General features: G+C 35.3%; 1 protein-coding gene across 3 annotated transcripts in view; it reads right to left on the reverse strand.

Moving 5' to 3' along the window:
- The window catches only part of TDRD3 (tudor domain containing 3), a 226,752-nt gene that overhangs the window by 150,218 nt on the left and 60,077 nt on the right, over window positions 1-16,457 (reverse strand). Inside the window, exons 2-3 of one of the 3 annotated variants that reach the window (XM_027557098.1) lie at window positions 9,226-9,310; window positions 4,440-4,505 (exon numbers count right to left, since the gene is read on the reverse strand). The exons of 1 other annotated variant lie outside the window; for it this stretch is intronic. In XM_027557098.1, coding sequence (XP_027412899.1) covers window positions 4,440-4,505; window positions 9,226-9,310 — 151 coding nt within the window. The remainder of the gene's footprint in view (window positions 1-4,439; window positions 4,506-9,225; window positions 9,311-16,457) is intronic. One more of the 3 variants, XM_027557100.1, reaches the window with a different exon arrangement.

The raw sequence follows: 16,457 nt of genomic DNA on the forward strand, positions 1-16,457 counted from the left end.
ATTAATAGAATTAAAAACTTCAGTTTCAAACTCTAGGTAACAATGGCCTTCTGAAGGTCCCAGTTTGTCTTTACAGCAAAAAAGATGTCGATTCAGTGTTCCAGGATTAACTGTCTTCTCCTAACTACTGCTATCTCTCTTATCAAACCATAGCCTTCTCCATGCCTCCTTTCCAAATGCTGAAAATGCCATATCTAAGTCTTATTAATTATGATAATAACAATACACAGCATCATCATAAGCATTTACTTTTGACTTCTCAGGAGAGGAAGTTTGAAGACTCTTCTCTACATTCCTTTAATTTACCTCTAAAAAGCATTACTGCTCCTCTGTCTTGAGGAATCTCTAGTACATTGTATGGAGCCCTGGACCTAATAAATACGCTTCCAAGAGAGTTGGAAGATACAGGACTACAACCCTTTAAAAGCGCCCACACTTGACTAATGGAAGTAGCTTGTAAAAAGACAGCCTTCTCTCTTCTTTTGCTCATTAAGTATTAGCTTCTTAAAGCTGAGGCAAATGCTCTCAAATTCTTTTTGCTTTGGCTTCGTCTCTCTTAGAAGTAGCAATATCACTGGCTGGCATAAAACTTAGTGGAAATTGTCAGAGAAGGACTCTGGCCTACTTTGATTCCATTGTACTAAGATCAACTTAGCTCAAGCAATAAAGTTCTGCATTAGGGATTGGGGCCAAAACACAGTCAATAATGAAGCATCTATTCACATTACCTCATTTACTGGATTCCGTTTTTCCCTGATAGCTCAGTTGGTAAAGTATCAGCCTGCAATGCAGGAGACCCCAGTTTAATTCCTGGGTTGGGAGATACCTGGAGAAGGGAAAGACTACCCACTCCAGTATTCTGGCCTGGAGAATTCTATGGACTGTATAGTCCATGGGGTCACAAAGAGCTGGACACAACTGAGCGACTTTCACTTTCACTTGGAGATCTCTCAGTAACAAGATACCCAAGTCAGGTAATAAATATTCATGCATTCTTAGATGTCCAGGACAAAAACACCACCCTAAATGTCTCATAATGCTCAATATTTGTCATACACATTGCACTACATTTACAATGTAGTCACACAGGTTTTCATTTAATTCTTCAGTGTCATAAAGGAGATAGCATTTGAATGATGAGAAAATTAAAATCTGGCAAGATTAAATAACTTTACAGAAGTCACAAAAATATAAGTGGAAGAATAAGGATTTAAGTCCAGCTGAAAAATTCTAAAATCTGTATCCATCCAGTATGTTACCAGAATTTTTTTATTCTCCCTCTCCACATTGTATCTGAAGCTCATCAAAACTGTCTCTGCTTCCTGAGAAGCTAATCTATCTCACACTTTAAATTCTCTAAATTAGTTTTTGCAATTAGTTTCCAGCATGTTTTATTTGGAAGATCACTAGGTAATCCAGTTCTTTCATTCTTTTTTTATTATTATTAAAAGAAAATTAGAAAATATTATTATTTAATACCAAAATCTGACATGATCAAGGAACAGGTAGATTACTTATTCAAATACTCTGCTTATCTTATTCACAGATTAAACTAAATTTTATTTTAAATTTTTTATTTAAAATTTATTTTAAACAACAGTTATACATAATTTAGTGTCTAGAGCCATGTCTTAATGATTCTGTCACCAATAACATGCTAAAGTGCTGGGTAATAAAGCATTCCGATAAAGACACAAATAAAGTAACTTTTACTGTTTTAGTCTTACTTTATAGACAAAGAGCACAAGTAATTCATGTCAAAAATATATATTACTTAAACATTTATTATTGCCTAAAAGCAGTTCAGTTCAGTTGCTCAGTTGTGTCCGACTCTGTGACCCCCACAGACTGCAGCACGCCAGGCCTCCCTGTCCATCACCAACTCCCGGAGCTTGCTCACACTCATGTCCATTGAGTTGGTGATGCCATCCCACCATCTCATCCTCTGTTGTCCCCTTCTCCTCCTGCCTTCAATCTTTCCCAGCATCAGGGTCTTTTCTAATGAGCCAGTTCTTCACATCAGGTGGCCAAAGTATTGGAGATATATTTTTATAAAATGTATGAAATTTTAACCAAAGACAAATGAGTAACTCCAGTGGGTTGGCTTCTAAAACTTCTATTAAAATTAATTTTCAAAACATCTTCACTAATACTGTGAAGAGAATTATATTTGGTATCAGAAGCAGGTAATGAAAGGGAAAATATAATCAAATCTGAGGAACAGAGATTTGTTTCATGTGAAAAGGGCTCACTCAATTTCTGTTTCATGTGAAAGGGCTTATTTTGTATCTTCTCATTTTACGTACAAACTAAAGCCACATGAGCATTAAGAATAATTCAAAGGATAAAATTTGGTATAGAAAATTCTAGATTCAAATATTCTAAGTTATATCTTGTTGCTGTTAGCTATATTCAAAGGAAATTCTAAAGAGACTACTTATAAAATTTTCTGAAGCAAAAATGCTCTGAGAAGTTGGAGAAAGTGGAGAAAACTCTCGCAGTACCTTTCCCTGTGAGCTTTTAACAGTGGTAGGTTCTGAGAGTCCTTAAAGACAGAAAAAGAAAAAATGGAAAATCAATAATCCAGAATGCTAGTTTTCTTAAATAGACTAGTATAAGGATATGCAGGCACTGCTTTGATACTCGTTACTTCTTCTGTGAGGAACTGTTGCATTCATCAGACCTGTCCAAGACTGCTGCCTAATTTGGAGTTCTACACCCTAGAGGTTTTCTAAGTATGTTTCCCAGATTGGCTGAATCAACATCCCACAGAAACCTGTTCAAAGTACAAATTCTCAGGCTCTTTCCCAGTTCAGTGGAGTCAGAAACATGGCAGTGGGCGAGGTGGGAAGCTGGCACTCTGTGTTGTAGCAGGCCTCAGGATGACTCTGATGCACACTGAGGTCAGAACTACTACCATAACCAGAAAATGAAATGCAAGGAACTGGAGAGGACTCTGAGAAGAGCAATGAAGATGAATGGAACGCCGGAGACAGAATAAACAGAGGAACCAAGATAGATGGTTTTAACAAAAAGAAACCTGTAGCAGTGACATTTACAAGATTCAAGTATATGAAGAATTATTCACAAAGGAAGGTAACCAGATGTTCTCCACTTCCCTGAGGGAAGATAAAGAAGATATTACGGACTTAAGTTGCAACATAAGAAATTTAGATTAAAATACAATTAAATTTGCTTACATAGAATATTGTTAAACATTAAAATGAATTGCTGAGGAGTCTGTAGAACTCTCTTCTCTTGAGTACCTGATTCAAAAGCTAGGGCAGATTATAAACTCTTGTTCTCTTTCCAGCTAAATGATTACCACCTATCACATATGAGGACCAACATTTAGAAAATGTGAAAAATGTTGATACATTATAGACCTTTTGAAATTATCTAAAATTTAAAACATCTAAGGTATAGCAACTATCTTAAATACGTGAGTATTAAAATGATAAGAATACTTACTCAAACTCAAAACATACACATTCAAAGTATTTCAAATTATAAAGATGTTCATTAATAATTCAAAAAGTGAGCAACAGCATATATAAAATTTTTGATTGACACAGTTTGCATTATTTTCAAATAAAAAGAAGAAATTGAATATAAATGAATAAGAAGTAAAAAACTAATTGCTGCTGCTGCTGCTAAGTCGCTTCAGTCATGTCCGACTCTGTGCGACCCCATAGACAGAAGCCCACCAGGCTCCCCTGTCCCTGGGATTCCCCAGGCAAGAACACTGGAATGGGTTGTCATTTCCTTCTCCAATGCATGAAAGTGAAAAGTGAAAGGGAAGTCACTCAGGCGTGTCCCACGCTTAGCGACCCCATGGACTGCAGCCTACCAGGCTCTGCCGTCCATGGGATCTTCCAGGCAGGAGTACTGGAGTGGGGTGCCACTGCCTTCTCCAAAAGACTGACTAGTTGGCATCTAAAATCCAAAAATTGTATCCTTGTATTTCAAAAAATCACTGAAAAAATTCATAACATAAATACATAAGTTATGAAAAATGATAGCAGTAACCAAATGCACAGCTTTGCCAAACTGTTCCTAACATTCTCTCACAATCTTATACTCCTATATCAATAAGTTCATTAAATAAATATGGTAACAGATACTAAAATAAAAAGATACAAAAAGGTCCTCTGAATTCCAATATCTGGTAAGTCTCACACGTAAATAAGTGTGTCACAGTTATAATTCCTAAGACAAGAGTATTTTTTTAATGTTGAAAAGTCACCGAAAGTTTAAAAGTTCGTTTTAATAATTTTCCATATGTATAGGAAGTCACTAAAATGATAACTTTGTGACTTGTTCCCTCCAAAATATTTTGAAGTTGTAGTCTTCCTTGACAAAAAATAATCCCAATAATTTAGTAGATGTTCATATTTATTGTACTTAACATAATTTAGGAAGTTAACATTTTTCTTTACCTTTTCTACCTTTCCACCATTGATGTCACTGGGGAGGAATTTCTTGCCAATTGTTCTCAAGTCTGTCTAAAATAAAAATATTATTATTAAAATAAAATTAGAGAAAAATGACTCTAAATCTAATCTCACTCACAAACAAAGATAAAATTAGTTAATGTCTGAGTAACAGAATTTAACTATATGTTAAATGTAGCTTGTATTTCAACTGATTATGAGATCTATATATGTAAAAATCAACCATTTTCAGTCCCATATATACACTGTTTAAAGTACACCAGTAAATTAAACAGTAATATATAAGGCCTTACTTACATCTGGTAGTATTTCTCTGGGTACCCTTTTATTAAAATCTAAAACTTGATTTTATGTAAACTATATAGACTTAGTAAGAAATTAATGTCACAATCCAAAACCAAATGACTACTTTGAACAAACAGAGTATATTTTCGACAACTAAATTCTATATAACTTTGATATGCAGAGACATGAAAGTACAGTACTCTATAGGCTGTGATATTCCTAACATAAAGCTACATAACATACAAATATCCCAGAGAATATTCTTTACTACAAAAGCAGGAAGTCACAGTAAGACTGTACTGTAGTAAAAACATTTCATTCGCTTATTAAACAAATTTCAGAAATAGAAGCTGGTGAACAAAAGACTGACTACACGAAAATCCAGATGCACCTATTACTCAACAAACCAAAGCAAAACATAAAAAGGACTAAGATAAACAAAGCTATAGCATTTCTGATGCAAAAACAAAACTTCAACTACACACACAGTCTACATAAAATTTTTAAGGATTCGGTCTTCTTTAAGAAGTGAAAACTAAAGGAACAGTAAGAAATTTATTCAGAAGAAAACTAAATACTACTCATGAAAAAGGCCTAATTATTTAAGCTAAGAAATTATCTTGATGCTTGAGACAGTGAGGTTAGCTCAATAACTAAATTTGTACTTTTTTAAATTCCTTAAATAACAGTAAACAGAGCTCTTCATTGTCTCAAGAGCAAGAGAAAAGAGACTCAGAATGCATTTAATCACAAAAATTTTAAGGGAGAAATTTATGTTAGACTTAAGGCAAAAATACTATCAATAGATGATTACAATTACTGTATTATTTATAAAAGGATAACACATAGAGAAATAGGATAGTCTTCTTTGAACACCTGCTGCTGCTGCTAAGTCGCTTCAGTCGTGTCTGACTCTGTGCGACCCCATAAACGGCAGCCCACTAGGCTCCTCTGTCCCTGGGATTCTCCAGGCAAGAATACTGGAGTGGGTTGCCATTTCCTTCTCCAATGCATAGAAGTGAAAAGTGAAAGCGAAGTCGCTGAGTCGTGCCCAACTCTTAGCGACCCCATGGGCTGGAGCCTACCAGGCTCCTCCGTCCATGGGATTTTCCAGGCAAGAGTACTGGAGTGGGGTGCCATTGCCTTTGAATACCTACAATAATATAATTTCACTTGAAATATCCACATACAGTCAGCTTAAGAAACAAGAATACATATTATACAACCCTCACAGATCCTTTCCAGTCTTTTTACTACCATGACTTTTATTTCTCAATGTAATGCAAGGATCATTCCTAAAGTACAATTCACTGAATGGAACTGCCAGGCAAACTAAGCCCCATATCCAAATATTTAACAATGTTTCAGATTTATCCTTTGTACAGTCTCCAATAACAGAGTGAAAGAACTATAAACCAAACCTCAAGTTGCATGCATTTTTACTTTGAAAATACTAAGCAATATATGGGGAAAAAATTCTTATCCTGGCATTTCACTGTTTTGAAGATTAAATAATACATGTGAAGCACTAAGCACAATGACTTACAAAGAATAAGCATTTAATAAGCGTTAGCTATAATGTTTACTGAATATAAAACACGCATACTGTTATTATCTGAATGCATGTAACAAGTAAATAATACAACTAAGTTCATAAAAAATCACTATTTTGAAAGTCACAGAAAAGCTGAAATATTTAAACACATATAAGAAACAGAATATATACAAATTTTATGATACATCATGGTCCTTCATTTCTGATTTTATCACTAGTTATAAAATGTAAAATAAAATGAGGCATTTATATAAAGTATTATAGAAATAAGCACTAGACTAAAATTCTAAACTTCAATTTACTGTATATTATAACTAATATGACATGTCAGAAATTCTCTAAATCCAGATAATTTATTCCTCCATAAGATCAAAAATATATTAACAATTCTATCTTCCAAAGTTGTTGTCATGCTGAAAGAAACAATGTAGTCAAAGTTCACAGAACTTTTAAAGTATCATACACACATATAAGGAAGATTATTTCATTGTTCTTTTAGCAAGATGAAAATGACCTACCAAATATTTAAACATCCTAAAATCAAAGTTAATTCTATGATTCAGATGCCATTATATCAGGATCACTAGAATAGCTGGGTCCAAAAATGCATTTATAGTGAATAACTAATTATTCAAGAGAAATATTTAACCTATAAGATGCATGTGTGCACACACAAACAACATTCCTGACTTATTTCTTCAAATAAGTTCAGCAGAGTATCTATTTGGCAGAGCATTTTATACTATACAGAATATTAAAAGAAATTTTAAAACAATCTTTTAAAATTTTTACTATTACACATTATTTACTAATTTAAGACTAGACTATCACTTAATTTTGCTCTGAATAATGCAGGAATTCAAAACTCCATGCTGAATTTCTATATTATTCTTAAAATCCTTACTCCTCATTCTATAGAGTAAAAATTAAGAAAGCTCCCACCTTTCAACATACTAATCCATGCTAAAAGAGTTACATAGCACCTCTAAGGCTGCTACCTTTAGAAGGGCCCACTTACAAAGTTGGCCCTAAGCTGGCATCTGGGAACTTGGTACCAGAACCATTCCCTAACTGAAAATGTGGCCCACGGCCTAAATTATTTGTATTAACAATGTGATATGGTGAACACCTGCTTTCAAGGGGAGATGTCTAGAATTTTGTTGCATTCTAGGCAGAGAGTACATTTTTGAACAGCCCAATAAAAGCCTAATGGACTTTCCTGGGCAGGAAACACTCTACATACATACTATTGCTTTGTTCACTGCTAGATAAAAGAACAAATTCAGTGTGTTCCCCATAGGAGGAAGAGAAGGTAAGAAAGCTTGTGCATGGATTATTCTCCCAATATGTAGTAAGTTATATATAAAAATCAATAATGCAAGTCTTTCTCAATTAGGGATTAACATCCTGCAATCACTCAAAAGTTAAAAAATTTCAACAGAAATACTGTATGTGACTGATTTTACTTCAAAGTTTAAGAACTTGAAAATTAGACTACTTGTCTGGTATAGACTTCATCCTTATTAAAAGTATTTCTTTAATTCTATTACACAGCATGACAGCTTTGGACTGGACTATTTATATATTTTAAAGAAAATTATAAAGACAAGTTAATTCACTAATAATCATCATGTACCTCTTATGTATACCAGGTCAAATACTTTGTGTTGACTTATTTTATTTAGTTTCTTACCCAATTTTTAGATAGCTCAATGCTATTTACCTACATATATAAATATCAATAAGAAGAGAAGACTGTCACAAAGCCTTTTTCCTATTTAGGTCTTTTGCTTTTAGTGAACAAAGAAATAAACTGGGATTCTTTGTAACATTTTCTGAAAATAAAATTCACTAATTTGGGTGCAAGTCAAGGAAAGATAAAATGTCTAATAAATATCCCCATCTGTAGTCATGGGTAACACACATAATTTCTAAAAAACCTGTTTGTCTTACTGAATAAAACTGCAAGCTGCTAAAAAAATGATAAATTTCAATATATAAATTCTATGTTTAAATTCACATTTAATTATATAAATAAAATTTTCAGTAATTGGAAAAGAAAAAGTTATAGTTATATATTAATTTATATTTCATATGTTCTTATCAGTTGCCACCCTTTCTGCTTTATGCTAAACCTACTTTGCAGTGACATAATGGATTTGTCAGACAGTAATTCTCTTCTGAATTTCATTGATTATATAACATAGCATATAAATTTCATTGTTTAATAGACTGTGATTGTAAAGGCAGTAAGAAAAAAATTCCCACTAGGGTAACCACAAGATTGAAAAAAGAATATTCATTTAATCACATCTGTACTTCAAACAATTTTTATAACTCTTCAAAAAAAATCTAAAAGTCAATCTCAATTATAAAAAAGACACTGCTAAACAGATTGGTAAAGGGAGAGAGCTAGGGAAGAAAAATATATCAAAACATTAACAGTAATTATTGGGCTTTCTTATTTTTCTGTATTTTCTGCAGTAGTCATACTGTACAGTATATACTACTTTGATCAACAGGAAAAGTTACTTCAAAATAAAAAATACAACTGTCAAGAAGCTGTAACCTAGCTAGTTTGTATGTAAATTCAATATCAATTTGTTTCTATGAATATGATCAGTTTTTACTGCTATTACATAGCTACTATAAATGTAATGAAATTCTATAACTGATCATAAGGTGAAAAAGTTTTAATTGCACTTTTCCCTTTTTCACTGATTTCGTATAATAGACATTAAAGAAATATATATTTCTAATAATTGGCTTATATAAGATTACCAAATTCAACAAACATCACTGCAACTTGAAATGGACAATAAAAATGAAAGACGTTCTCCACTTTATAAGAGCCAGTTTATTCTATGAGATATTTTTCATAAATATAGCTTCCAGATTCTAAATGTTTATAAGTTAATAAATAAAACCTACATTGAGAGCAATCAGGATGATGTCATTTACATTGACTTTGTCAGGAGAACTTGTACAAGCTTCAATGCCTTCATCTGAAAGATACCTGTTAAAATAAAATAAATGGCTTAATATTTTCTAAAATCAAAGTTAACCAAAATTACTTTCTTAAGTCTACAAGTAGTTTTGTTCTCTACTATTAAATGTTTCTACTGCAAATACCAGAGAGCCCTGGATACTCCCTGTTTACCATCTCTGATAGAACAGGATGGAGAATGCATACTTTTCCTTTTATGTCTTTAAAGGGATATTATGTTAATAAAAGTATCCAAATGCTTTCTAAGAAAAGCTATTTAAACATCAATATGCTTCTTAAGGAATCAATAAGCTCCTCTTCCCTGTTACACAAATACAATATCCAACTTAAATATTAAGTTAGAGTAAACTTTTAAGAGATTGACGTGCAATAAAAATAGAACTAAAAACAGCATAGTTTTAAATTTAATCCAACAAAACTTTCCTCTCAGATACTTTCTCACATTATCTTTTCAACTTCCCTTTGTCTAACATAATGTTCCTAAGAATCTTCAATAAACACTATTGATTTCAAGTGGCACAAAGTTAGGCAACTTTTTACCTTACATCTTTTACTTTTCCTGTCTCTTTTCAGTTTTTTACTCATTGTCTTATTGCCCTTTGTTCTTTTATTCAATCCAAACCAACCATTCATCTGTAGCAATAATTAACTGAAGGGTGAAAAATTATTTAATCCAAAGGCTGGGAGGGAATCATCTCTACCAATTCACCCACGCCCAACACAACCATTTTGAAGTTCTTTGATAACTCTACAATTCACGTATCACCCCCCCACAAAAGTCCACCTGTAAAAATGCCCATGAAAATTTGGCACCTTTTGTAATCAGTATTACATACTCTGGTGCTGGCACTGCCACCACAGATAGTCTCCCACTGAAAAGATACAGGAGTACTAGTCTAACAGAGCTAACTTTGGCTCTTCCAGAGTTGATGGTCAGCAATTCCACCATCAACTCCCAACCTTAGTCTGATTCTAAGACACCTTTACCTGAAGACAGTAATCAAAGAGCATTTGCCTTTAAGAAATAAAGGATGAATTTCTCAAAAGTAAAAGAGCAAGCAAAAAGAAATAAAAATAGAGTACAAAAAGCAATAGAAAAAGCTGATAAGCCTATGAATAAGATCAACGAGGTAAAAGAAAGGGAAGTATATAAAAATCAAAGCAAGAATGTGTTTAAAAAAATTAGATACTATTAAAAGCTTGCTGTTGCTGCTACTGCTGCTAAGTCGCTTCAGTCGTGTCCAACTCTGTGCGACCCCATAGATGGCAGCCCACCAGGCTCCCCCATCCCTGGGATACTCCAGGCAAGAACACCGGAGTGGGTTGCCATTTCCTTCTCCAGTGCATGAAAGTGAAAGGTGAAAGTGAAGTCGCTCAGTCGTGTCTGACTCTTAGAGACCCCATGGACTGCAGCCTACCAGGCTCCTCCATCCATGGGATTTTCCAGGCAAGAGTACTGGAGTGGGGTGCCATTGCTAAGGCAGTGCTAAACTACAATGATGAATGAAGGCCAGGAGTCAAGTGGGTTACAGAGAGAGAGAAAAAAGCATTAAGTATTTAGATGTGTCACTAAGAATAAATGGTTAGGAGGCTGGAATAAATTGTACATGAGTGACCATGGAATACAAATGTTTGCTGGCAGCATAGATGGTGGAAACACTGCTTTAATTCAGAATGAGTAAGTTCACTTCCTTATTACCCTGATGATTTTTCACCATTCACAGCCACTGACTGTATCTGGCACTAACCATCTTACAAATTTAGTTCTACAAATATTAATTAACACATGATTTGTATGAAAAGAACTATGTGTGTGAATCAGTAATAAGATGATGAAAAATAAATATCTTCCTTTAAAGCATTTACAGTCTCATATAAAGCATAACATAACACATAAATAGCTACCATACAAGGCCAAAATAACTATAAACAAAATGTTATAGGAGCTCAAAGTGGCTAGGGAATGGAAAAGAATGCACAGAAAGGGCATCTCCATGAAGTAAAAAAGTATAAAACACATTCTGGGACATTCTGATTGGAAAATGGGGAAGAGATGAGAGGTCAGTATAGGCTGAGATCAATTTTAGAAAGCAAAAGTATATAGAGGGATATGGGTCCTATATTAAATGCTGACTGAGTAGTTACAGAAACACAGCTTTCAAAATTCCTACAGTGTGGAAATAATATACAACGACTAATAAAATACTTCATCTTCTAGAAAGGCAACTCTTTAGAATTAAAAGCTTACAGGATGTCAGATAAACTGGAAATAATCTTAAAAAGTATTCAAAGTTTAACTCTTTAGCTTTACAGGTGAAGAAAAAAATGCCTTTTTTTTCAAAGATATTAACCTAAACTTTGCTCTAAAATACCCTGATGTCTCAGATGGTAAAGAATCTGCCGGCAAAGTCAGAGACCTGGGTTTGATCCTTGGGTCAGGAAGATCCCCTGGAAAAGGGCATCACAACCCACTTCAGTATTCATGCCTGGAGAACCCCACGGAAAGAGGAGCCTGGCGGGCTATACAGTCCATGGGGTCGCAAAGAGTCAGACACAACTGAGTGACCAACACTTCTAACTTCTAAGTAAGGTAAAGTTAAAAATGCGTCCTGATTCTCAGTGTAGCAGTCTTTTCATTGTGTGAGCATGCCAGGCCTTATCTGACTCTTTGTGACCCCCATGGACTGTAGTCCACCAGGCTCCTCTGTCCATGCGATGTTCCAGAGAATACTGGAGTAGTTTGCCATTTCCTCCTCCAGGGGAATCACACTGCTTTTCAGTTCAGTTCAGTTCAGTCGCTCAGTTGTGTCCAACTCCTTGTGACCCCATGAATCGCAGCATGCCAGGCCTCCATGTCCATCACCAAATAATGCTAATATCAGAAATGTAATTCTGTTCTCATAAACAAAAGCCAACATCTATACATACCAATTTCATAATCAACTAGGCACTTTATCAACACACACAAAAAAGCACAATTAGGCAAATTAAATCAGTGCCTCCAAAGTATTGATTTATTAAACAAGAATGGTTCTAGTTTCCATGGTAAAAAATCAGGAAACTAATATTAACTAACAATTAAAAAATTGTTGCAACAATGAAAAAAATACCTATCCCGTAAAATATAAAAAGGGAAGCCTGTAGGCTTCCTGAATATAAGAAATTATAAAATACAGCTCAGTCTCAATTTCCAAGTTTTACAAGTCTTCCTTCCTCACCCTTAATATTTTTTAAAAATAAGAGGACTTGAGCCTTACACCTTTACTCTGTAATTATCAAGAAACAGGAGACCCCATTCACAGGTCTCCCTAGTAACATCTTGGTGATCCTTCTGTCAATAATGGACCATTTTCACATAACTTGAGATTTGCAAATTAATCTTTTGTTTTTGTAAACATTTAAAGATGCCAGTCTCATCAGTGAATAAAACAAGTGATAAAAGCAAAGTGTAATGCCCAAATCAGATTTAAGATTCACCACAATACCACAGTAACTGAAAGAAGAAGAAAACAACACAAAACCCACCAGCCTTAATGTGGTCACTGGGGGAAAAGCACTGCAAATCAGAACAGGCATGCCAGACCTGATCCCTGTGCACATCTGTACATGGACCGTAACGGGAGAGAATCATCCTCAGTTTCCACAGGCGATCTCTGCACACTTACACCCAAGGGCAAAACCTTAAAGAGGAAACAAACCCTGGAGAGCTCCTGTTTACTAAAACAGCCCAGAGGCACAACTTTTTCTTCTCCTCTGGTAGAGATTTTAGTGCAAAACCACTCATTACTATTCTGAGCTAAAAACACATCGAAATAAAATTTTATTGACAAGCAAGGCAGTAAAGGGCTAAATTTCTGCATACTACAAAATATACTAAGATTTCTCCTTAATTTCACCTCCAAATAACTCCATTTTAAATCACAGCTTAATAAACACTCAAATTTTTAAAAAAAGATTTTGGAAAGTGCTTCTTGTTTCATAAATAGATGTTAAAATCCTGTCTTTCTCAGAGTCATTTAATTTGTAATCCTGAGCAACTCTTGTTACTTCAGAAGTAAAAGTTTTAAAACTAATTATTATCCACCAATTTGGGGGAGAGGTTGTTTCCTATTAACAAGTACTGGATATATATTTAAATAAGAATGGTCTCACTACTAAAACTATCTTCACCTCATGTTCTAAGTTACTTGGACATATAAAACAGACATGCCCAAACTACAATTCAAGAATCTCAACTGACAGGGAAGTGTGATAAGAACAAATACTATTGTTTAATATCACTTATTAGATCCAGATAGTGGGCCACCATTACCAGTAAGTGGATTACAAACCGCAAGGGAAAAGAGCACCAATTTTCCTTTGATTCATTCCTATGAAAGTAGGTAAAACCCTTGAGTTTAACTTAACCGCTGACTATGATGTACATGTAATGAGGAGAGCAGCCACAAACTGAACAGTGTATGTCCATCTAAAGGGGGTAGCTCCAATGACTATCTGTATGAAGACGGTTTTCATTCCAATCCCAAAAAAAGGCAATGCCAAAGAATGCTCAAACTCAAATTAGCACACAACTGCACTCATCTCACACGCTAGCAAAGTAATGCTCAAATTTCTCCAAGCCAGGCTTCAATAGTACATGAACCATGAACTCCCAGATGTTCAAGCTGGATTCAGAAAAGGCAGAGGAACCAGATCAAGTTGCTAACATACGTTGGATCATCGAAAAAGCAAGACAGTTCCAGAAAAACACGTATTTCTGCTTTATTGACTATGCCAAAGCCTTTGACTGTGTGGATCACAACAAACTGTGGAAAATTCTTGAAGAGATGGGGATACCAGACCACCTGACCTACCTCTTGGAAAATGTATGCAGGTCAGGAAGCAACAGTTAGAACTGGACATGGAGCAACAGACTGGTTCCAAATAAGAAAAGGAGTACATCAAGGTTGTATATTGTCACCCTGCTTATTTAACTTATAATGCAGAGTACATCATAAGACACACTAGGCTGAATGAAGCACAAGCTGGAATCAAGATTACCAGGAGAAATATCAATAACCTCAGATATGCAGATGACACCACCCTTATGGCAGAAAGCAAAGAACTAAAGAGCCTCTTGATGAAGGTGAGAGAGAAGAGTCAAAAAGTTGGCTTAAAACGCAACATTCAGAAAACTAAAATCATGGCATCTGGTCCCATCAATTCATGAAAAATACATGGGGAAACAGTAGGAACAGTGAGAGACTTTCTTTTGGGGGCTCCAAAATCACTGCAAATGGTGACTGCAGCCATGAAATTAAAAGATGCTTGCTCCTTGGAAGAAAAAGCATAACCAACCTAGACAGCATATTGAAAAGCAGAAACATTATATTACCAACAAAGGTCCATCTAGTCAAAGCTATTGTTTTTCCAGCATTCATATATGAATTGATGCTTTTGAACTGTGGTGTTGGAGAAGACTCTTGAGAGTCCCTTGGCCTGCAAGGAGATCCAACCAGTCCATCCTAAAGGAAATTGGTCCTGAATATTCATTGGAAGGACTGATGCTGAAGCTGAAATTCCAATATTTTGTCCAGCTGATGCAAAAAACTGACTCATTGGAAAAGACCCTGATGCTGGGAAAGACTGACAGCGGGAAGAGAAGGGGATGACCGAGGTTGAGATGCTTGGATGGCATCACCGACTCCATGGACATGAGTCTGAGTAAGCTCCAGGAGTTGGTGATGGACAGGGAAGCCTGGCGTGCTACAGTCCATGGGGTCGCAGAGTCGGACGCAACTGAGCGCCTGAACTGAATGAAAGGCGGCAGGTCTAGTGACTATCTGTATGAAGATAGGTTAAGCAGCTACTGTCAAGTATTCTCATTTTTAGCTTTTAGTTTTTTGCAAAGCAGTGTCTAGCCAAACAGGCTTTAGTCTGCATGTGACACACATACTTTGTACTAATCATATTAGTTTATATCCGTTATCTGCCTGTTGGCTCCTATACACTTTCAAGTTGTCTTTGACATGCAGGGTTGTGCTATAGGTGTCTCTCAAATGATACATTACCCATGGCTGACACACTTTTCAAGCAAAAGAGGAAAACAATTGTGTATTTTAGGTCACTTTGTATGACTCTTGGAGAGCAATAAACATAATTATGCATTGAAACAATATTCTTACTAGAGCTGTCATCAAATCATTTACTTTGGCCTAAATATTTCACAAACTGCACATATAAGAACTCATCTTTACCTCATTATTTCCATATATTTCTTAGGGGGAAAATGGTCTAATCGGTCAAAATAATTTAAAAAGTGCACTGAAGTTTTCTTCCCCTCTACCTACCTTTACCATTCCAAGCAATGAATGCCCATTCAAGTCTGAACTGAGAATTGAATTTGTAAAATAATCCAGGAGAGAATATATTATTGCACATAGATACAAACTAGGCTGATGATGCATGAAAATTCTTTAAAATAGCGATGAAAAAAATCAAGAATGAAAATATTATTCCCAAATGGATTCCCAAATGGATAGGGACTCAATCAAAAATAAAGGACACATCTGCACAATGAATAATGCAGAACAGTATTAACTGTTTCTGAATAAAACCCAAATTACATAGCCACATGTGGTTTTGGGAGTCTCTGATCTATACATCTATACATGACTACTTGCTATCACATTGAGACTACCAGTCCACATCAATTCAGTTCAGTCACTCAGTAATGTCCAACTCTTTTTTATCCCATGGACTGCAGCACGCCAGGTTTCCCTGTCCATCACCAATTCCTGGAGCTTACTCAAACTCATGTCCATCAAGTAGGTGATGCCATCCAACCATCTCATCCTCCATCGTCCCCTTTTCCTTTTGCCTTCAATCTTTCCCAGCATCAGGGTCTTTTCCAATGAGTCAGGTCTTCACATCAACTGGACAAAGCATTAGAGCTTCAGCATCAGTCCTTCCAATGAATATTCAGGACCGATTTCCTTTAGGATTAAATGCTTTGATCTTTTAGCAGTCCAAGGGACTCTCAAGAGTCTTCTCCAACACGACAGTTCAAAAGCATCACTTTTTCAGCAGTCAGTTTCCTTTATAATCAGCTCTAACATCCATATATGACTACTGAAAAAAACCATAGCTTTGACTACATGGACCTTTGTTGGCAAAG

Source organism: Bos indicus x Bos taurus, chromosome 12 (genome assembly GCF_003369695.1).
Source record: "Bos indicus x Bos taurus breed Angus x Brahman F1 hybrid chromosome 12, Bos_hybrid_MaternalHap_v2.0, whole genome shotgun sequence".
NCBI classification, from domain to species: domain Eukaryota; kingdom Metazoa; phylum Chordata; class Mammalia; order Artiodactyla; family Bovidae; genus Bos; species Bos indicus x Bos taurus.